This window comes from Emydura macquarii, unplaced genomic scaffold (genome assembly GCF_026122565.2).
Source record: "Emydura macquarii macquarii isolate MOO-44397 ecotype Brisbane River unplaced genomic scaffold, CSIRO-AGI_Emac_v2 contig_2863, whole genome shotgun sequence".
Classification (NCBI taxonomy): Eukaryota; Metazoa; Chordata; order Testudines; family Chelidae; genus Emydura; species Emydura macquarii.
Genome location: NW_027133000.1, coordinates 1 through 23,735, shown reverse-complemented (window position 1 = coordinate 23,735; position 23,735 = coordinate 1). Strand labels below are relative to the sequence as shown.

Here is a 23,735-nt window from a genome sequence, read left to right as displayed (position 1 = left end):
AGTCTCATGACCCCGACGCAAGCCGAGCCTTGGCACTGCGCATTTCAGACTGACGTGAATAGATCCAGCTGGGGGGCACCCCAGTTCTGGAGGATTGCAGGCACTACCTCCGGGTGCAGCGACCAGTTGTGGTGGGGTAGAAACGACCTGCTGAGGCGATCCGCCTCATCGCGCCTCACCCCCATGAGGTGAGAGGCAATCCAGCGGAGTCATGCCTCATGGCAAAGCCACACGGACGGGTAGCTTCCTTGCAGCAGTGGAGGAGCATGTCCCTCCCTGCCCCTTTATGTAAAAATGGCTGCAGTGTTGTCTGGCAGCGCCTGCACCACTCTGCCCGTCAGGGATCGGAGGAACAGCCTGCACACTAGGCGAATGGCTCTCAGCTCCTCCACGCTGACCTGCAAGCACCTTCCCCCCCCCCAACCAGCGCCCCTGAGTACTCAGGTTGGCACCGATGTGGGCTCCCATCCCACATACGAGCCATCGGAGATTAAGGTGACCAACAGGACCAGTTCCGTGACCGGAACGCCCTTCCCTACTGCCCTGGGGAATCTCCACCAGTCTAGGGAGGCTAGGGCGGGCGGGGAACTGGACCACCCAATTCAGTGGGTGTCTGCTCGGCACATATACCGAGGCCAACCATGCCTGAAGCGGCCTGTGCCTCAGGCAAGCTAGCCTCACTATGTACGGGCAGGCCGCCACGTGGCCTAACAGCAGTAGGCAGTGCCTGGCTGTTGTCGTGGGGCATCGGTGCAGCTGGGAGATGATAGAGACCATCGCCTTGAAACTGGCTGAGGCAGGAAGGCTCTGGCCTGGGAAGCGTCCAGGGTGGCCCCAATTAATTGTATGTGTTGCACTGGGGTTAGTGTGGACTCCTGCTCGTTTATGAGCAGTCCCGGCCTGCTGCACAAGTGAGAGTCACATTCTCCTGCACTGGGAACATGGACCTACCCCATATCAACCAATCGTCCAGGTAAGAGAAGATTTGCACACCCTTTTGCCTCAGGTGGCCCGCCTTTACCTCCATGCATTTGGTGAACACCCTTGGAGCCGAAGCTAGGCCACAGGGCAGGTTGTAAATTGGTAGTGCGAGCCAGCCACTGTGAAGCGGAGGAAGCACCTGTGGCTCCGGAGGATGGACCCATGAAAGTATGCGTCCGTGTAGGACGAGGGTGGCATACTAGTCTCCTGGATCCAGGCAGGGATTATGGAGATTAGGGAGACCATGTGAAACCTGAGTCTTCGATAGCAGGGCTAGTACAGGTCTCAGACCCTTGGGGGCGCCCCTTCAGGATAGAAGGGCCTTAACCTGTTCAGGACAGGGAGGGGCGGGTCAGGAGAGCAGTAGGGGGCTCCATCCTTGGGTGCACCATCGAACTGTCTCCTACAATTGCCCTACCCCCTGCTGGGGCTGAGGATGAGCTGGGGGGGGGCTGAGTCCATCTTTTAAACCCTGTTTCTGTCCTTATTTCTGTAGGTTGAAAAGGGCCTATGTGGAGGTCCTGGTCACTACTGCGCCTGGGCTGCGACTGCCGCCTGGAAGCCTGGGGTGTGTACAGGCCCAGGGAGTGAGGTGTGGCCCTGGAGTCCTTCGGGCCATGCAGCTTCGCATCGGTCCGCTTGGAGAAGACGGCCGACCTATGAAAGGGAAGGTTCTGGATTGATTGCTGCACCTCCTGGACAGGCTTGAGGGTAGCAGCCCTGAGTACTTCCTCATGGAACTGGCGGGGGCTATGGCCCTACCCACCGCGGCAGCAGCGTCATTGGACGTTTGGAGCGCTGCATTAGCCACCATGATTCCTCCATGCAGGATGGTGGAATCCAACCTCAGGGTAGAGGCCCCCCTCTTGAGCAGCTCCTGGTGCGCCCTGATATCTTCCAGTGGCGCCATGTGATCCCTGGAGACTGCCTCGTCTGGGGAGGAGGAAGAGGACTGTCGAGGCAAGTCTTGTGGGTGCTCCTCTTGCCGAAGGGATGCACCCGTAGAGGGTCCCTCCACGGGGTTCGACTCCTCGGCCGAGGAGTGGTATTTATGGGCCTTAGACTATGCCAGGGCATGGACTGTACCCCTGCTAGCAGAGAGGATAGGGGCCCTGATCCCATCTGGGTGTCCCATGGGGTCCAATAAGGCCCTTGACCCCAGGGCCCACCTGGGGCTGACTGTGCCACCTGCTTGGACACCTTGTGGGGGCGTTGGCTGTCCCAAGCCACTACACAGGCAGCCGTCCTTGGTCCTGGGTGCTGTGCCCGTGCCGGGCACCATGTTTTCGCTGCCTCCACCATGGAGGACGACGAGGTCCACCTGTGTCAGCACCGGAGAGGGAGGGGATAAGAGCAAGGCTTTAAACCTTTTCTCTCTGTCCCTCTGGGCTCACTGTTTAAAGCCTTTCATACCATACTCTTGTCTTTCGAGGGGTACTGAGCTCCGAAGAGCCCTCAGCACCGCGGAGAGCTCCGGTGCCGTGTGGAGCTCTGGCACCACCTGGAGCTGCGGCACCTGCTAAGGGGAAAAAGTTCCGGGAACCGCGCACTGTGGCGTGCACATACCTATATTGGAATGGACATGAGCAATCACTAGAAGTAGAACTAATAGAGAGCAACCAAATTCTTCCAGTCTCCTCTCGGTCTCCCGTCTCAGGCACTATGGTAACATGCACTCTGTTCTGGAGAAGGTGCTCCCATACTGCCTATAAAAAGGGGAGCCTCCCCTGATAATGTGCACTCCCCACCATCCTCCCTGGTTCTATGGTAATGCTACTGATAATGGGCATGTCATTAAGCCCCCTTCTTAGTTTTGGGCCTCTATGTGCTACTGTAATACTGCCAATAATGCACATGCCATAAGTGGGCCCTGATTTTGTTGGTGCTACTGTAGTCCACACAATAATGATCCCAAGTGGCCCAGTTGTGCTGGCTCCTGGCTGTTGCTGCCCCCCTCACTCTCTCCCCCTCGCTCTCCTCCCCTTTAACTTTCTCTCTCATTGCCGATGATCTCAGAGCAGCACTCTTATGTTCCAGGGGAGCAAGAGTCGTGTCACCTGAAGAGCAGGCCCCGCTGACCTGGGTGGTGTTACTGCTGGAGTCACTAGAGCAGAAAAGGCTGAAGGTTGCAGTGAGGTGTCGCCTCCCTCAGAAAGCCCAGCAGCTGTTTGACTCTGGGCTGGATTTTGCTTTTGATTCCTGCTGTGTTAACCCCCACTCCACTGTAGCTTGGATTTTGATCTTGATTTCCCTGACCCATGTCTTTCCATTGGAGTCACTCTGGGTTCACAGAGGTCTAATTGGAACATCATCCGGCACTATCTATCCAAAGCTCTCCACAAGCCACTCAGGGTTGTGGGTGCTTTGCTGAATCGTCCCAACGTTTTTGTAACCTTACTGGTATTTCCATAGTTTTTTTTTTTAAAGTTCACAGAAATAATTCTGCATGAAGAGAGATGCTGAGATCAAGGCATAATCTCCTTCCAGTCAAAGTGGTATCAAATGCCAGAAGAGAGAGGGGGGCCCTTATTTAAGGCCATGGGGGAGGGGAGAAGCAAAGGCCGAGTTTACTTCAGCAGGGAATGTACCAACCATTTAAGGCCAACGTCCCAGGGTAGGTGCCTGGCTGGCTGGCTGGCTTCTTGAAACGGTGGCAGGGCCTAGTAAATAACCACCCATGTGGCTGGTGGGCAGTGTTGATAAATTGTAGTCAATTGCTTGGCTATGGTTTGGTTTGTTATGAAATGCACTGAACAGCACAAAAAAACCCCCAGTATCAGTCTGATTTATTACTGAAAGTCCAAAAGAGCATAGTAGAAGGAGGAAAATTCAAACGAGACTGTGATGGAACACAGCCCTGTATTCACACCCGACATGCTACTGTAAAAATCTTTGTACAGAACGTGCCTTGTGAGGTATCATTTGAAAACTGAAACTTACTGGTCAATGATATATCTTGTAAAATGTTTGTAGCAACATTTGTATGTAAAGTTATGCACAGAAGCTGAAATCATGGCTGAAATGTGTTGACCAGACGTGTCTGGGGAGCGGGTAAACCTGTTTCTCAAACAAAAGGGACAAGCTGACACCCCAGCCAATGGACTGGGGCAATGGACCTACATGTCTGGACAGTGCAGAACAGACATTTCTCTGGAAAATCCGGGACTGGGAGTGCATTGGGGTCACCCTGCATGTGGTAATCAAGGCTGCCAGAAGCCAGAGCGTGGCTTGTGTTTGCTAACAGGATTGCTGGACCAGGGCTGTGGCTATATCAGGGTGTGATCTGTGTGCTGTTGGCAAGGGGCCCAGTTTGGGAACCACAGTAGCAAGGCATCGTGAGGCACCCCACGTTAGAGGGCAGGTTGTGATGCAGCCCCTCACCCATCTGGATTGCACCCCGCAATGTCATAGCTTCCAGTTTCCAGGAAGCCGTCTCACATTGCATTGGTGAACTCACCTTACACAGGTTTGCTCCCAACGTTTCACATTTCAGCTGGCGATATTTCTAGGGTGATTTTACAAATTACAAAACTCGTCATCCATCAGTTGGTCCCAATTCTTTCACTTGATCCGTATCGTTCCTTCTCTTTGTTCTGAATACCAGCATTCCAGGTACGGTCCCAGAAGTCAATTGTACTGGGCAGACTATAAACGTCTTTTGATTTTTGACAAGTTTCCTGTCTGCTCATGCCAAATGCCAAGCGGTGCTATTGCAGTGTATTATGGGACGTATCTTAGGCACTGTGGCTCCGTGGGCATTCGGACCAGCCTGCCTTCTGGTTACAACACAGAGCCATCCCAAGGCTGCTGCAATTCACCCATGCCCCCCAAGGCTTGGAAACCAGGGGATTATTTGTTTGAGGGGTTAACGAAGGGCTTGGTGACAAGTTATAAAGCTCTGTGTTGGCTCATGTCCCCTGCTCTGGTGTGTGTGACACAAGAATCTTTGAATGCCAGCTGGCAAGAGGGTGAAGGGGGATTACAGAAATCGCCTCAATCTGGTATGGACATTCTGGTTTTCCCAAAGAATCTCACGTGAGGTCTCAAAGAAAAGCGGGGGACACACTAGTTACTATGAAATGGGTGTACAGCTACTATGTAAAGAGTTGTGTATATATACTGAAAATAAACTCTCTATCAGTCACCAGCAAAGGTAAAAAACAGTTTTTCCCTCCAGACAGGAGCTAAGAAATGTGTAGCTCTCTGCTGGGATGTAAATTTAGCATTGTACACTAGCATAACGGATACCTGATTACATACAAAGTCAAATGTGAATGAAGAGCTGTGAAGTCAACAGAAAAGGAAGATGCCGGCAAAAAACAAGGCATGGGGGATTATCCTGCTTCTCAGTAAAGACAATGAACTTTGGGAGTATGTACAGAAGGCAAAGAAGACATCCCTGTGCCCAGCAGGGAGGAAGCCAACTGACAGTGCAGGTTGCATGTTGCCATGGTCGAAAACGTCGTGGAAGACTTTGGGCGTCATTGGCTGGGTGTGACACAAAGCCAGAAGCGGCTCCCATGCAGGGAGTGGCGGTTGCTGTAGCATCCAGAGCAGGGAAGAGGAAGGAGCGGCGTCAACTCAGCGGGACAGGCTGGGACACAGGCATTGCATCGGGATAGGTACCGGGAGCACAAGCAGGAGCCGTGTGTGTGTGTGCGGGCGGGTGTGCGCGCGCAGGCAGAGGTCAGGCTAGGAACCCCTCTAGGGTGGTCTGGGCACCCGGGTGGCCGTGAGGGGGATTGGTTCAGAAATGTCCTTTAGGGCCGGGTTACGGCCGTTGGTGACTCACTCACTCGGGGTGCCCGTGGCCTAGTCGTGCCTGACAGCTGGAGTGTCTCCTCTGCGCATGATCCAACTGCTAGGCTGGAGTAACAGAAAACCTCCCCCTCCCCCCCCCGCTACTCTTGGGTCTTTAGCTCTGCATTGCCCAGAACTCTGGCCCTGGGGGCAGTGCTCTGGAAGGACAGTCCCATAGCACCTGTCTGCTACTGGAGTTCCTGTTGATCATGGGGCCTATGCAGGATTATGGGTTCCATAATTTTATTTTATTATAAAAGTAAAATAAGCATTTAAGAAGCATAAATTTCCTCTTCAACAAGAATTGGTTAAAAACAATATTTACAACAGTAAAATGCCAAACTTTTCAAATATACATCATCTTATTTTGTAGGTTATGAGCTCCCTTGCGATGCTGTGTGCATTCTCTGTGCACACCCGAGCTTTTGCAGAAGGTGAGTTGGTTGTCCAGTGCACTTCTGCTGGAGAGAATTACATAGGCTTGCTAACTGATTACATTTTGCTTTGAACTGAACCATCTTGTCCATATTGCAAGGCCATTTTGGTAAGTGTGATTGATGACTTGCTGTTAAGGGACTCAGAATAAGTGAAGCTAAGTCTGCGGAAGGAGGTCTCCACGCCACTATCACACATGCTTTCATTATCTTGGAACTTTACATTATCAAGCTCCCCTGAGAAAGTAAACATATGATCAAAATAGTGCAATGTAACTGCACACCCCTGCTCCCACTTTGGGCCTGAGAAGTTGTTAAGTTTAGGGTGAGGAAATTCTTGTGTGAGATTTTACCTGGCTCGTCTTTGACAGCAAAGGGAGATGTAGCAACATTCTCTTCCTTGCTAGGCTGGTTGAGTGCTTTATGAAGTATGTCAACTGCAGCAGTGTAATTCATTAGTCTCAAGGCATCAACCAACTCTTTTACTGTACCACCAGAAACCTATGACCAGACAAAAAACAGATTTGTTACACATTATCAAGGGCAGTTACAGATTGGGTCCCCTTCCAAATATCTTCTAAAAATGAGTTACCTCATAGTTATCCAGCAGAGTTTTGGCTGGGGTAGGACTCAACCTGAAGGCATTATTAAATATGCCTAGACCTAATTTTTGTGCCAGTGTAGACCAGTTTTTGTTTGGCTCAGGTGCCTCTAGTAATTCATAGAGCTGCAGCTTGGAGTCTTCATTCAATTTTTTCATATCTCCTGGGGAAATGGAGGGAGGAAACTAAGTTTACTGCATTTGTGTTGTTAAGATGGACATGAGATGTGCAGGCAATTCTATAAATAATTTAGTACCATAAGCTATAAATCATTAAATACTCTACCATGCATCAGTAGGTCATCAGAAGCCAATTTTTCTTCATAAGGTTTGCCATTTAATATGTCAAATACCTACAGGGTGTGAAAAGAATTAGCCATTAATGTCAATATTTGGAATGGTCCCGGGGACCTCAAAAGCCCACAGGGAGCCAAGTGTGAGTATGAAAAACACTTTGCCTCTGAAGTGGAGGCCATATCCAAAGGTGTTGTTCCAGGTATGAGTCCTTCATCTTCACTGTCTTTGTCTCTCACATCTTCTAAGTCAAACAATGGCTCAAAGTTCTCAACATGAGGATCTGCACCTGAAGAATGATAGAACGAGGTATTCATGGTGCTCTGCAGTAAGCAGTTTGGCTTCTTACCCAAGAAACCAAACTTCCCATCCCAAGCGCTAAATTCTGCTGCAGAGGTACCCCCCCTCCTCCTACCTGCTGCTTTGAGAAGAGCAGTCAGTTTTGTAGACCCCCTTCCAGCTGCTATGTGAAGTGGAGTTGTTCCATCATATGTAGTGCTGTCAACATCTGCATCACCCTAAAGTGTTAGAGGAAGGAACAATATTATAATCAAATTACTTCTCTATGAATGTGAAGAGATGGTGCTTTGGCCCTTAGAAAGCATTGTGCTTAATGCTGTATCTGTCTTTGCAGGATCAGGGTCTCAGACTGCTCACCTCAAGCAAAAGGCAGCCTGCCAGCGAGATGTTCTCTTGTTCAACAGCCAGATGTAACGCAGTTCGCCCAGATTTTTGTTCCTGAGCATTGACGTCAGCCCCAGCAGCAATCATCTGTCTGAGACAAGGCATGCTATTTGCCATCACTGCCATGTGAATCACATTGAGACCTACAAAAAAAGTGTGAAGATATATTTCTGTCTTTTCATTTAAATTTTCCCTTTACTATAATTTCAATCTAACTGCCAAAATCATCGCTGAACCCTTTTTAAAAATTGAGTAGCTTGGCTTGCATAACTCTGGTCAATGGCTGTGCTTCCCTTCTGTGTGCCACGTTGGGGTGGGTCTACACTGACCCATTCAAGCAACCAAACTGATCACTGCAAAATAGACATACCCTGGGACTCCTTACTGTTGCCTCCTGTCTCAACTGTGTGCACCTACTGGCTTTCCCCCAGCCCTTAGTTTAAAAACTACTCTATGACCTTTTTAATTTGACATGCCAGCAATCTGGTTTAGGTGCTTCCTCTGTAAACTCTCCCTTTCCTAAAAGGTTCCACAGGTCAAACCCTGCAAATTGTGCCCATTGAACTGGCAGCATAAATAATTAACATGCGTGTACAACAGATAATGTGAAAAAAGCATGGTGATCCTTCCCTACCTTCCCCGTTTGAATGGTTGATCATTGGAGAGGTCTTCTCATGCTTAAGGAGTATGTTTAAAATCTTGTCATCTCCTTCTTCGGCAGCTAAGTGCAAGACAGAATTGCCATGTCGGTCTAGCAGACTGACATCAGCTCCAGCTTTCAGCAAGTCCTTTACCACGGCTGCCTGTTTTGTGATAACTGCCAAGTGCAAAGGGGTCTAGAAAAGGCAGAGAGAAATAACAATGTCATTTCCACAGAAGTCTCATTCTTACACAGAAAGGTATGACGCTAGATGCAAACTAGTATATATTCTATTTCCTTCCAGTGAACTGTGAACATGATTCATACTTGGACATTAAACCGCTATTGGCCAATATCAGCATTCAAATCCCCAGGGAAGTCGATGGGAGGTGCCATACAGGAAATATAAACCCAAATTCCGTCTTCCCCATCAGCAGCTTAAAAGGACCAGGCCCACTGAATGTAAACTTGCTGTTTTCTTTTAATTAACTGATAACACTAGAAGGTTCAACAGCAGACAGACTGCAAGGCTTTTACTGCCTCTAGTAGTAAGCAGTGACATTCTGGGAGGTAAACAGCATCATGCTGAACCTTTGTTTACAAACACCACTGTACTTATACAGTGGTAAAAAAATCAGACTGTCAGCCATGCTTCCAGGCCCTAACAATTTTTCAGATGAACAGAGTACACTTGCCCCCTTCTGTCTATATGTGACCCAGCAACTGATCCACCAGCCAGAAGGAGTATGGCAATTGAAAAGTCAAAACATGTTGACAAGTGTGGTGCACTACAATTGATACCCCTGGTTTAGTAACAGAGAAGCCTGGAAATAAGGGACTGAATAGAAAACAAGACAAGCAGTAGAAAATATGGTTCTGTTCTAAACTGAACACATCTTCCCAAACAATGATTGAAGTTATACATATACACCTTCTGTTAGTACCTTTCAGTTTATTCTTGTGTCCCACTATCCATGAATTTCTGAACTGTCTACATCACAGTTTTACTGTGTGTGTGTGTGTGTGTGTGTGCGCGTGCGCGCATAAAATTTCTGTTACCAGTTAACTGATTACATCACTTTCACTACCATTCTGGCATACCTGATAAAGGTCATTTCTCATATTGATGACATCATCAGAATTAAAATCCAACGCCACTTCTAAGAGGTTTCTCACTAATTCAGAATGAAGGTGGATAATTGCTAAGTGAAGGACACTGCAATGAAATCAAACAAACCAAAATTCACTTTAATTGCAAAAATCAAACAATTTTCAATAACTATCTACAGTCACGACAGCTCAGTTGGGCTCTAAGGCCTAGATCCTCAAAGGTAGTTCAGTACCTAACACCCATTGATTTTAGTGGAAGTGAGATGCTTAAAGACTTTTGAGGCTCTGGGCCTTAACTGTCTAAAGAAGATCATTTCCCCTCCTCTTTGAACCTTTCAATCAATAACCTAGTTGTTAATTAAAATTATTGGCACAAAACTGGGGAGGAAACATGACCGTGTGAGTGTAAATTTGACTCCTACATAACAAGTTTTGGATCAGACAGGCCCTGATTTGCAAAGTGTCAAAAAGCCTGGAATTTTTAGAAGCATGAAGCACATGAAAAGTTTCACACTTTCAGAACCTGTATACAGAATTTCCACAGGATTCTGTGTTACTAAAGCAGATTTTCCCAGGGGGATTTCCCCAACTTGGTCATTTATTTTTTGATCTTCATTTTCATAAAGACTGTGACTAAGGATCCTCAGAGTTAGCTGGAGATGTCACACCCATGGGAAAAAACCCTTGAGATACGTGAGTAACCATACAAGACAAGACCACTCAGACTATTATAGCTCCATTTTCTACTTTTGCCCCAAGTCCCAGGTCTCTCAACACTAGGGGCAGATTGTAACAGCATCAAAGTAGTATAATCCCACCACACACACCCTAAAATACCTGAATAGGTGGCCCTTCATTCATTTCAGGATTCAGTTTAAAAGTGTCCTCCTTGTTTTGAAACCTTGTCTGGACTTATTCCGGCCTAACTGATGGATCTTTCTTCTGTTACTGACTTTTTATTGTGTCTCTTGCAACATATAATATTTCTTAAACCCCCAGCTCCTGGAGTCATTCTAATAAGAGCAAATCTGAGCTTTAATTAATAAACAAAGTTTCTCACGCTCATGGTTGTGAAGGAGAGCTTGAAACAATGATTCGAGTGCATCCAAAAGATTCAGAAACCATACCTGGGGTTGGCAATACTGTGCTAGTTCTTCCCTTTCTTTCTCCACTTGTCTAGCCCTGGCCTCCACTTACAGTCTCACCACTCCTATATAAGAGATGCCTCCTCTGCAGCTCTTGCCAAATGGAACAAACTTCTTTTATCACCCACCACATTGACAGTCTACCTATTTTGATATTTTAACTCTACAAAGACTTGTTGAATATACATTCCATGAAAAATCCATTAATTCAAGGCACAAGATCACAAGACTGCCATATATTCAAGCAATTGTGGTTATCGAGTATAACAGCCTTTCTTGAAGTGTGCTATTGAATTTATTGAATAATTTTTTTTATTTTGGTCTCAAAATATTTTTAAAAATTTGGAGTCAATTAAAGATACTTTCATCAGTTACATATCTGTATTAAAGGTGATCAGAATTGTTGACAGTAGATTTTTGATACTGTTTAAGTAGAAAAAGCATGTGCATTGATCTTAAAGGCTGCAGTTCTGTTTTGTAAAACAACTCTTGCAGGAAAGCTGGCAACTACAATCCTCAAGAATTTGCTATTTTATTTGGTGTTTCTGAAGTGTGTACATGGACTGAGCCTGAGCCTGAAATCTACTATTTATTCCCAGGACAGTTACAGCGTGGGGCAGCAGTGTTAGCTTCCACACCATGTGTCTCAACCTTGATCCAGAAGGATTGCCTTGTTTATTTTTCATGGATCATTCAGTTCTTTGCCTCTGCTCAAACTGTCAATACATTAACCGGTAACTGGGATGAGACTAACAACTCATTTCACACAGAAAATTCATTACCAAAAGTTCTAACATTCTTATTGCTGGTTCCTGCTCATTATTATTCCTCTTGTCTTCAAAACCGACATTGGATTGCGCAAAATGGGGTAAGCAAAGTGCTTTAAAATAATCACTGTCTCAAATAATAAAATAGCTATGATTTTGAAACACTTAATGTTCCTTGCTTTTTCAGTAATCTGAAATCCATTTCTAGAGAAACTGGAACAAAAGTAGTAGCCTCCCATTAGGTTTTCAAAACACTTGGATAGTATGTTTCAGTCATGTGTAATTTTTCATACAGCAGTACGGACTGTCAGATCTGAACAGCTTTTCTAATCTACAGCATGTTATGCTTCAATTGAGAAGAAATCAACTGATTGCAGAAAGCCTGCCCAGAGCCCTCCGTGTCATTTAAAACACAGTCATCCTTTGAAAAGTGGCAGTGGAAAAATGGTAACTTCTTATTCAGTAGATTTGCTCCTGGCCTATATTCAGAGCCGCATCTACTGTATTTGGTTTTGAAAAAGTAGGTTTCTTGCTACATTTTATTCCTTTTAGCATTCTGGAGTCAATGCAAGTGAGGCGGAGTGAGCTGGATTCTATTGTGGCTCACACATGATCAAACAGATTTGCTAAATATGTTCTGACTGCAGGTGTAAGCAAGGGCAAAATGTAGGTCTACAGAATCTTTACTCTTGGTGATCAGGGGATTAAACTGAGAAAACTGCTTGGTGTCACTGAGAGACAGTCAGCACGGAACCCCATGACATCATGTCTACAAAATCACTTTTCATTGTACAACTGCACCTTAAGCTCCACTTAGGTATAATGGATTAAATGGAGGGGAGGGTGTTGTGTAGGACCTTTGCACTGAGCTGAATTTCACCCTCAGTGAAGGGTCATGCCTAAGAAGAACAGTATTTTGTACCTTAGTGCTTTAAAGCCAAGAATCTCAAAGTGCTTTACAAACAAGATTTAACTGGATCGGTAATGAATACTGCTACATGAACTTATTGTAATGAAGGAAGACTCTAAAAGGTAAGCCTAAGGGCAGGTAGGGGTGTGATGCTGAAAAATATTTATCTGATTAGTAAACTCCTACTGCTGATCACTTTCCTGTGGTGTCAGGGACATGTTCAACTCAGTAAACCCAGGCCTCACCCCATTGTGACTTACTTGTCACCATTATCATCCTGGACGGCAGTCAGATGTCGCTGAACCGCTAGTAGCATCTTCACATCTCCAGTTACAGCATAGTCAAAAAGAGCATTGGCATGACGCTTAGCAAGCTGCATTGCCTTCTCCAAGAACAGACGGTCTGCAACACAAATCATTGCATTCATCATAGTTAGAAATTATCTCAGTGCAATGGCTAGACATAACACAGCAGGTGTGAGGCTGGTAACAGGCTGGCAGAGTTTTTCTGAAGCACTTCATCTCGTTAGTAGGTGTTGATCTTGCCTAGGAATGTTAAGTGCATCCTGCTGCCTCCTGCAGCTAATTACCACATACTGATGTCAAGATGGAGGTAGTGGCTCTCTAGAAAATAAACTAGTATGTGGGCTGAATGAATAATCAGGATAGAGGAATCCTAGGAGCAACCACATTTGGGTAGAAGACTTGAGCTGCACTCTGTTATTTTATTGTTAGTTTCTATGTTATTGAAACAAAACCCCAGGAAGGGGGTAAATTTGGATTTTGTATAATAGTGGATTATATGTGAGAGCAGCTTGGGAAGGGAGCCTGCTCGCAGAACTTTGACATACTTCATGTTTCTATAGTCCATTCTCAGCATCTCAAATTGCTCTATAAAAGTTAATTAATGTAGCCTCACAACACTTCACTTCAGTAGTTTACCAATGAGGAAACTGAGGTGCGGGAAGGTTACATGACTGGAAAGGCTGTAGTAGAGCCAAGAACGGAGCTCAGGTCCCAACAGCCAGTTCTGTCTTAGCCGCAAGACCGTACCTTCTTTCCTAAATACATCACAGAAAACTTTTAAATTAAGCAAGAGCTTCAGATTAGTGTCAAAGCAGCAGAACCATAGCACTTTCAATAACCAAATACACTACCACGAAAAAAGGAAAGAAAGATTTGCATACATCATCTGTGGAACTAAGTCACAAACTGCTGATCAAATAAAATCCATAGCGCCAAATGAATGAGAAGATGGTGACGAGGCTGAAGTGAAACAAAGTTTCAAACCACATTTACAATTCTGGAGAGCACTGTCAATTGTACCAGACAGTCTATATTCCTAACAGTTCCAAAGTGGAATTGTATGGAATTTTGTAACAATTTAGGAAGAACAAGCAAGGAAAATAGCAGTTGCAAGCTAACGCACAGGACCTTTTGCTATATAAAAAAACAGGTTTCTAACACCTGGGATAAAAGAGACTCTTCAACTGTGGTCAGTATTAATGATTGTGTCCTTTTTGTACGCCACTCACTAGGGGGTTACATAGTCATACTTGAGTAAGGCTGACATTCCATCCAGCAGAGGACAGTAGTTTCTGTAGACACATTAACTCTTCAATTATAACTTATTACAACCTCGCAGCACTAAATAACAGCTTTAGTATCTAAAGCTAATGCAACTGACACACAACATGTGTGTCAAGATAAGACACCATAAGTAACGGTCTCTTTCTCTTCAAATTTTTCCAGATTTTTGTACAAGCAGGACACTAAACCCCATTGGTTTGTCATAATGAGCTCTGGGAAAGGGCCTATTGTCACTGGAATAAGAGAAGATACCTTTCCCTTAAACCCAATTGTCAAAACTGTTCAGATTGCATTAGTCGTTCAATGGGTGCACTTGACAGATCCAATTCTTCTGCATATATTCTTCACATAAATTGGAGTCTGTTTCTCTCCTTTTTCTTTTTGTATAATTGATAAAGAAACAATAGTCAGCTTCCTGATGTGCTGTCTATTACTCAACCACCAGATTCAACAATCAAAGCCCCTCCTTTCTTTGGAAACAGCTGCACAGACAACATCACGCCTTCATACAAGTGCACACCTATCAATTACTAGTTTTGTTTCCTGGAGTTCACCCCCACAGCCAGCAATTTCTCTCTAGGGCACCACATGATCTCTCTCAGGTGCCAAGAAGTCACTTACTGAAGGCTTCAATATCGAAACCCTATTACTGTGTGAACTTGTTTTCCTAATCCAATGTCTGTCTAATTGTTATAGTAAATGACACATAATGAAACCAGCACACAACGTAACATGTCTCTTTCTCCATTCCAGAAAGGAGGAGCGTTCTGCATGGAAGAGCTACATACCACATTTTACATGGGACAGAAAAGCAAGTTACTTATCTGTCATTTCTATTATAACAAACAATCAACAGCATGTCTCCAGTGAATAATCCAAGACACATATGGCCTAAATTTTCATAGGTGTTGACTTTGATGGGTGTTAAGGGAACTCAAGACCTCTGCAAATCTGGCCATCTATTCCTCAAAACATGGACATTCAGACTGTCAGTAAAAGGAAATCTTTACAAGGCAAAGGTGTAATTTGTAATCTCAAGAGGGCTAATATCCTAGTGCAAAAAGACTTCCATCAATCATTCCTTCTTTTTTGTTTTGGATAAAGACTTTGCTGTGAAGCAATGCTGAAATGATTGTTTAGTTTATTCTTTGGATGCAGTTTATATTAAATTTAATATTTAATAAAATGCTTTGCATGGAATTTAGAAATAGATTTGCATGGAACGATGATGCAACAACTACATACCTGGAAATAACACCTTCCACTCATATAATGAAGTCTGTTAAATATCAAGGGCCAAACTCTTTGCTGATTTACATCCTGTGTAACTCTACTGATTTCATTGGGATCACAGAATTAGCGGGGAGGCGGTGCAGAGGCACAAGATTGCCTTGGTATCCATGGGGGGAGATCCCAGACTTAGGAGACTGCCATTTCCAAATAGGAGCAAATTTTAACCCTCCCACCCTTGCAAAGATGGAAATTCTGCGAGTGGGAACTTGTGACATTTCCTGTCCTTAACACAGGCTTCTGTCATGTACATGAATGGCCCTAAATAAACTGATTTGTTCACTTACCTTGTAACCTACAATCTGCTTCAGCTACTCCAGCTGTACATGACAAAGTAACATCCTCCTCCTTGTTATCACTGCCACACACTCTGGACTCACTCGTCTCTGTGATTTCCACTTCCTCGCTATGTTTCAGATCCGGTTTGTCATCATGCTTATTGCAGCTTTCCCCATCCTGTTCAGCCATATCATTTGAAATTCCTTAAAACATAAACGAAAAGCATAAGTCTTTTGATACTGTGATTCTTTTGTACAAATGACAATGCTCTGTGGGTCTCATTCACACCCCAATGAAGTCATTGGAAACACATCCATTTACTTCAATGGGCACTGGATCAGGACCTATATCATTTAAATGCTGCAGAGTCACTGAACTCAAGTTCATTACACAGGGGGAAATCTAACTGGTTCTGAAGTTATTTAAGAGTTTCACTTTACCAATCCCCGTATTAAAGTATAAAATTAAACAAACCAATTGTCTGAACAATGAATGTAGGGATGAATTCTGTTCTCAGTTACAATGTTACACGTCTGCAGTATGTGCACCAAAGTCAATGGGGTTATTCCAGATTGACACTGGTGTAACTGACCGTAGAATTGATCCCACCGACACTGGAAATAAATGGTCCCATTCATAGTTTTCACCAAAGCTCTTGGGGCCTTTGGGTTTGAAGTGATTTTCCCTGGTTTTGGGCACAAAGACTGAGTTGTCCTTACTGTTAACTTAATTTTTCAGGTGGCCTTGCATGTTTATCACCTTGGGCCAGATCGTGGCTCTCCCTTAGCCAACCGGGAGGAAGGGCCAGCAAGAATTGCAGTTGGTATGTTTGCATCAGTGCAGGGGCTGTCACCAAGTTGTTCTCCCCTGAGAGCAACTCACTGGAAAGGGGAGAGGAAGAGCAGGGACCAGGCAGTATCTTTTGAAGAGGTGCTTCAGATCACTCTCCCCCCAGAGCAATAAGGCACCTCTGAAACGCATTTTGCTTCACAGAAACAGGATGCTTCTCAGTGCTCTCCCTGGGGTGCTGTCACTGTAGCACCATCTACCCCATTGATTGTGCTTACACAATGTACAAATATGTCTCATTATGCATCTGTACTCATTTAATAAGTACATCATGTGATATCACATACTACAGTTTTGTTCTGAAGACTGGAATATTTCATTTTCAGGGAAAAGGAATAATCTGCAGGTTAAAAAAGTGGCCTCCAGTGGGAAATAATGACAAAAGTCACAGTCCCTTGGCCAAGTTTTAAGTCCTTGGGGAAAATAGTTTTGCTGCTTATAAACATCAAAATCAGTCAATAGCATATACAGTTCACCATTAAAAAGTCAGCATTTACCATTTTATTATTGCCCGTTCTAACCACAGGGGGAAACCATGGCATCTGAGACAGCAGTGAGAGGTTCTGTTGGCTAATTTAGTGATCACTGTAAGCACATCTGAGTGTTTGCACATGTACTTAATCCTGTTTGGTTTAATCCAGGTTAGAGCAACCAAATTTCATAGCTTTGGTAGTCATTTATAGTAATCACTGATTAGGTGAAGCAAATAGAGTAAATTAAAAATTATTTTTGCAACCATGCTATTTTATTTGTTACCATGTTTCATTCCAGCACTAGGCTTTGTGGTGCCCGGGTGGAAAGGCATGCCTCCATAAGCAGAATACCCATATGAGGGATAACCATATCCTAAAAACAGCAGCAATGTAAAAGGAAAGAGAATTACTGGAATTATTCTCAAAAACAAAACAAGCAATACAATGAAAACCAAATGCTCAGACAAAAGCATTATTTTATGTACAGTTCCTAGTATTTTGTCCTTTTGATTTTCCATGCTACTAAAATAACAAGTGACAGATTAAAGCCCGACCTCCCACCTTTATGACAATCAAAGGAAAAAGTCTAGATGCCTGACTAGCAGCATCCTCTATCTCTGCAGTTCTCAGAAGATAAGAGATAGCATACCACATCTACTATTCAACATGGGGCCTGGCATGCTGCCTGAATAATTTTAATTCATGTAGTTATAATGGATTTGTATTCTGATACCATGCTTTAGACTAACCCTTCTATCACCAGTGGTACGTGTACCACAGTTTGAGAACAGCTGCTCTCTCCCCTTCTCTAACAGAAAGGCTATACTGATCATGACTTCCAGGATGTCACTGTTCAAATGATGCCTAGCTGCTCTACAGTATATCACTGTTCCTGCAAGAAACAAAAATGATCATCACGTAACATATCATACTGCTCCTCAATGCCATGCAGTAGACACAGAATCAGTTTCTGGTCCCTTGCTCGGTGGGCCAGCTGGAACTGGAGCAGGAACAGCAGCACTGCAGAGACATTTCACTGAGCAGCCAGCACCTTTTGAATTTCTGAACGACTGCCATTAACTAACGGCATTGACAATGAGGGATTTCTGCCTAGTCTGCCTTAGCCAGAAGGAAGGCATCTGTGACATACAACCTCAAGGAAAAAAACAATGGCCTCCAACAGGAAAGAAGAGGATTTACTGAAAATATTACAGTTTTGATTCTTGTTTCACACCAGTAAGAATCACAAATAACTTCACTGAATTCAATGGAGTTACACTGGTTTCACATCAAAGTAAGTGAAATGAGATTCAGGCCTTCTGTACCTACAGAAATACAGAGATTCCCCATATCAATTTTAACAACAAATAAACACATGCCCTTTCTTTATGGACTAGAGGAACAAACCACACGTTAAAGTTTAAAGCTTATGCTTCAGATCAATTATCTTTTCTCTTTACCTGAGCCAGCACCGCCTCCTCCGCCTCCATACATTCCACCCCCTCCACCTCCTGCACCATTGCCTCCACCATAACCATCAGAAAAATTAGGCATGAGCTTCTGTCGCTTCCTTTGAACTTCTTCTTTATCTGTGTTTTGGGGTGAGGGAGTGAATGAAAGAGAAACAGCAAAAGGAGAGGATGAGTCACTTCCATCACCAGCTGGGCACAGAAAAGAGCATTGGTATTACTAGAATACAACAGTTTAAGGGGAAATCAGAAGTGCCGTAGGTAGGGTAAACTTTCAGTTCCAAACAACAAATCATGTTTGTACATCAAGAATTGGTGAAACATTCCAGTAAGTAACAAACCAAGCAACATTCTCAGACAGACCATAGCACCAAGGACATGATCACGCAGATGGGTCCAGGCGTCTTCTCTAATACTGTATCTGGTGCCACGATACCCAAATAAAGATGATTGGGACAGGCCATGGCAGCAGACACTGAGTAATATTTTTAAAAGTACCCCAATGCATTAGTAGCCTAAGTCTCATTGAAAGTCAATGGAGCTTAGGCTCCCAAGTGCCTAAATCACTTTTGAAAATGAGACAGGCTCCTAAACCGTTAACATGCTTTTGAAAATTTTACCCATTGGGAACAAAAAAGGTGATTTTCTCTGCCAAGCAAATGCACTTTAGAAAGAGGCTATATGGTTTGGGGTGGAGAGGTGCTCAATACCTTTGAATCAGGGCACAACTGAAATGAAGCATACTTCAGTACCAGAAAGGCCAGAAAGAAAAATGAGTTTAAAGCAAGACATAAAAAAGCCATCCAGGGCAGTAGCTGGAGAACCAGCCTTACACACAGTACCACAAATAAAGGTAAAAAAGAGTTCCCAGCTTCAAAAAAATCCTGAAGACTTTGGGGAGAACACCAGCACCCTACAGTTAAACATACAGAAAATGAAATGGTCATGAAAAGAGGAGGTATCAAAAAGTGACAAAAATTCTAGCAATGAGGAAGCCCAGCCACATTGCTGAAGAAAGAAGAAAATATCCCCCCAACAAACAGTGAGATAATTCCTGAGAGGCATATGCCAATATGATAAGGAAACTGCATGCAGAACAGCATCAATCCCAACCATTGAACACGTAGACCAACATAATAAAAAGTCTGTATATGAATGCACAATTTACAGAAATACAGAGTACATAGAAAAGTGTACATGCACCAAATATACTCTCACTCAGGAAGAGAGAAAACCCCAAAAAGCAGTTAATGTGTCTGGCCCAGGAAACAAAAAACACATTTCTGAGCTCACTTGAGCACTATTCAACAGGGGAATAGCACAGTACAGTTGCTAGAATACCATCCCTGAATGCCAGCCTTTGTAATACGTTGGACAGAGTTTATGAAAAAGACATTTATAGAGATCATCATTCAATTATTTTCACCCCTCTCAAAACCCACAAAAAGTTAGCCTCAAAATTGGTGGGCTAGCTCTGGAGCAGTGTAAAAGAGGTTTTTATACAATTTACGCAAGGAGTTCCTGGATGCTAAAAATAGAGGTGTTCACCTAAGTTCAAATATCCACCTCTGAACATGGAGATTTCTCATTACTTTTTGCTATTTATTATACCAAAACAGAAATAATTCACTTGCACCTGTCACCCTCTTCCTCCCCCATGTCTCTGTTTTGTCTATCCATTTTCTCTTGTCACGAGCTAAATCTTCAATCCTATACATGCTTAGGTATATGCTTTGAAGCACATGAGCAGTCACTGACTTCAATGAGACTAGTCACGTGCTTAAAGTTAAGCACACGTACATATGCTATTGGATCAGGGCTTAAGATCATAAGCTGCTGTCTTTTATTACATGTGCATGTGGTCCCTGATGGGGACCCCTGAGCTATGCCATAACACAAATATTTGTATTACTATTTATTATTAATACTAACATGAACACTAAGAACAACCTTATAATTCAATCAGACTAATTCACAGCATGCAAGTCTTAAAAAAAGTATTGATCCACTGGGAAAGCTTCCCGACACTGAACAACAGTCTCCAGGTCTGAGTCCAACTATTACACTTCACCTAAATGACTTACAGTATTTTCATGGAAACCCCTTCTCTTCCCTCTCCCCCACCAATGACTCCACTCTTCCTCTTGCAAGAGGTGCCAAGGGGTTATTTGATGAACACAAGTGGGTCAGGATTAGAGCTAGTCAGAACATTCCTAACATTTCAATGAAAAATGAGGGGGAAGGGAAATGTAAAATATATTTTCTATTTTCTCACCAGCTCTAGTCAGGACCCTGGTTTTATGTTTCATCTGAAAGGCAGAAGCTGCAGCAAAATAACCCTTAGTATTATTTCAGAAGTGACTCAGGGGAAAAGAGTGCCACCTACTGCATATATACATTCAATGTGTATAAGGCACTGTTGGCACTAATCCCTTGTGGGGAAATCTCTGTGTGTTTACTGCACAACGGTCCAACATAAAATAGCTAAGTAAATACATTCTGCCCTAGATGGTTTTTCCATTAGTTCTGCCCAACATGAGCCGTCAAGTATAGTATTTTCTAGAGGTCAAAAACCATGGCACAAAAAGATTACCCAAAATGAGTCCCATCGTATTAGCAAATATACGAGGACTCTGCTGTTTGATGAGCAGGAGACTTCCCCTTAGTAATGCATGGAACAGGTTGAATGAATTACCTTTGATTTCTGGGTAGTACAGAAAAGGCTTTGGTTCACTTGTTTCCAGATCAGATTTCCGCCGTAGCTGGACAAACACAGATGCTGGTTTTGTGATATTGACATCTCTATACTTTGGGGTTTTGAATACGATAGCAAACTGTGAAAAACAATGATCAGCAGGTTGTCAGGAATAGAGTTTTCTGAAATAAGATATTGCTTTTCCCCTAAGTTTTTGTATTTTGGGGGATTTTAGTTAGTTACAGCTGAGAGGAAAATCTCATTTGCATGAAGGCTACCACACCTATAAATTCCCATTTTATTTTTTACTTCTAGTTTGGAGCTAATTAAAGTTTAAATGCCTTTTAAAAACTGATTTGTCACATGATACACAAATATATAATACATGTAGGTATTGTATTTTTCTCTCTTGCTTTATCTTTTTTCCATGGTATCCTTAGTATTCCTGTAGGAGCACTGGAGATATGTTACTCTGTACCATTTTTCCATAGATGTGCCTGACATCTCTCCCTTACCATTATTTTCGCATCATACTTTGCAAATTTCCTTTTAGTGTGTTTCTAACTTTTGTTGGAACTATCATTTATCTTTTAAAATAAATCAGAGCAACATTTATTATTATGAAGTAACAGAGGGAAAATGTTGATTGAGAAGATTAGTATTGGGATACAGAGCCTTTCACTACTAAGCCATTGGTTCAAATGGGGCCTAGTAGCTAAAGAATTGAAAGCCATTAGCAAATTACAGCCGTTTGGCCACTTACCTGCCTATGTACATCTGTAGGAGAAAAATCTCCGAAGCCTTCCCACACCCCACCATTTTCATCCTCTTCATAAAAACGAATTTGAATATCATCTGTAAACAGGGTGAGAGAGTTAATTCACTTACCTTTTTTATGATTTTTGGTTAAATCAATGTCTAATAAATATTAATATGGTGGATGGCAGTTCTAAAAGTGATTTTGGAAGTTTATATTTTTCCTAGCACTCATTCATACTGTATACTATAAACAACAATAAAATATTTTTGGTAAAGGAAAATAATTCTCTCTAATGCTGAATTTCACCCAGTATTTGCTTTCTGTGGTAATGTGTTACATTTAGAAGAATACATTAAACAGCAAGAACTTTACCCTTTCAAGTACGTTAAAGTTTAGGAAGATTTATATAAACATTATTTGGGGTCCAATTCTGATTTTATTTCCACCAGTTTTATGCTGGTATAATAAACCGGTGTGGGTGGAGAATCAGGCTCACTCTCTCTTCCTGTTTTACGATTAAATAGGTTTCCTGCAGTACCTTGATACAGAATAACCATAGGGAGGGAGTTCTTAAATTTGAACAAAACTTGAACTCGTCAGGTTCAAGTTCTATTTACTGCTGGCAAAAAGCCACTTCTCAGCTACTGTCAAGAGTGACAACATCTACTTTCAGCAGCAGTCCTGAGCTAAGTGCCTCCAGCAACACATTTCCTCCCCCTTCCCAAAGCAGTGGGAGGGGTAGAGATGGTTCTGTCAGGCTGGTGGCCGTCTGTAGAGATCTCTTTGGAGAGGTGGGGAAAAGCTCATATAAAAAGATCATTTTCTGGTTTTGGTAATGGCAGGAAAGTCTTTCACCTTCCTAAGCAATGGGAAGAGCCCTGGAGTCAGTGAGCTGTTTCTGCCTGAGCCCCAATCTGGCAGGATTAAGATTGAGAAACACTCCTTTCAGCCCTGCTGCCATGTGCATTCAAGTTTCCTAGGGCACAGAAGTTTCAGAAAGTGACGGAATCAGGGCAGGGAAACCCCACTCAGCCCAAGGGGAAACCCCACTTTGGAGTTTCCATTTATTCAGACTTTTAAAAAAAAATTACATTTTTACTTAATCACCTTGAAAGGCCCTGATTTATAGTTTTAAAGAGAAAACTATTTCCCCAACTCCACCAGTTTCTCTCTTCCCTACAAAACTACATGGTACATTTTCTTCTTCCACAGCTCTCTGCTGCAATGTGGAATAACAGAAAATGCCTGATTCATTTAACAACCCTACGGTCAGGCAGAAAACCATGCACACTGTTGTAGAGATAAAGTAGATCTGGGGGTCCCTGCTTTAATCTACAGCTTGAAACACTCCAAGTCCCCTTTTTCTTTTCTGTTTACTTCCATCGATGAACAGGAAATCAGAATATTGGGAGGGGGGAGGGGGGAAGGGAAAGGCCAATATGTTCAAATTTGAGCATCTTAAATTAGGCATCCAAATCTGTATTTAGCGCCTGACCCTGAAAACACTTAATTCCAGGAATAATGTTTACTACTGTGAGTCCATGAGACACCTCACATGGCACAAACCTTATACCTCGTAGTAACTATTTATAGGTTCATTCCCTTTGGCATCTCTATAAAAATGGCCTGATTATCAGCAGTGCTGAGCACCTGCAGCTCCCACGACCCATTATACAAGGGGTTGGGAGCACCATTGGGGTGTGATCACGGGTCCACGAAGGGTGATCACATGTCCTGTTTTGGGCTGGGATGATTCCTTTAAACCCTGTCCCAGGTGTTTACAGGTCTGGGCATTTGTCCCACTTGCTCTTGCCAACTGATCATCAGGCAGGAAGAGCAAACAGGACAAATGCTCAGCTTTGCTAAAAGGAACCCTCGGGGAGGAGGAGAAAGGCAATCAGTGATGCCAGGCGGCTCAGGCTAGCTCCATGTGGGAGGAGGCTTGGGCAAGCGGCTCATGTTGAG

General features: G+C 43.7%; 1 protein-coding gene across 1 annotated transcript; it reads right to left on the bottom strand.

Moving 5' to 3' along the window:
- Positions 1–6,007: 6,007 nt before the first annotated feature.
- LOC137166471 (nuclear factor NF-kappa-B p105 subunit-like) lies at positions 6,008–21,865 on the bottom strand (the record flags this gene model as incomplete). Its single annotated transcript, XM_067568215.1, has 15 exons — positions 6,008–6,452; positions 6,569–6,716; positions 6,808–6,980; positions 7,103–7,169; positions 7,275–7,399; positions 7,526–7,628; positions 7,768–7,937; positions 8,429–8,630; positions 9,536–9,650; positions 12,627–12,768; positions 15,533–15,727; positions 17,130–17,219; positions 18,307–18,435; positions 21,011–21,149; positions 21,774–21,865. Coding segments are annotated over 15 exons (2,069 nt in total), but the record flags the coding sequence as incomplete, so codon positions are not given.
- Between the last annotated feature and the right edge of the window lie 1,870 nt (positions 21,866–23,735).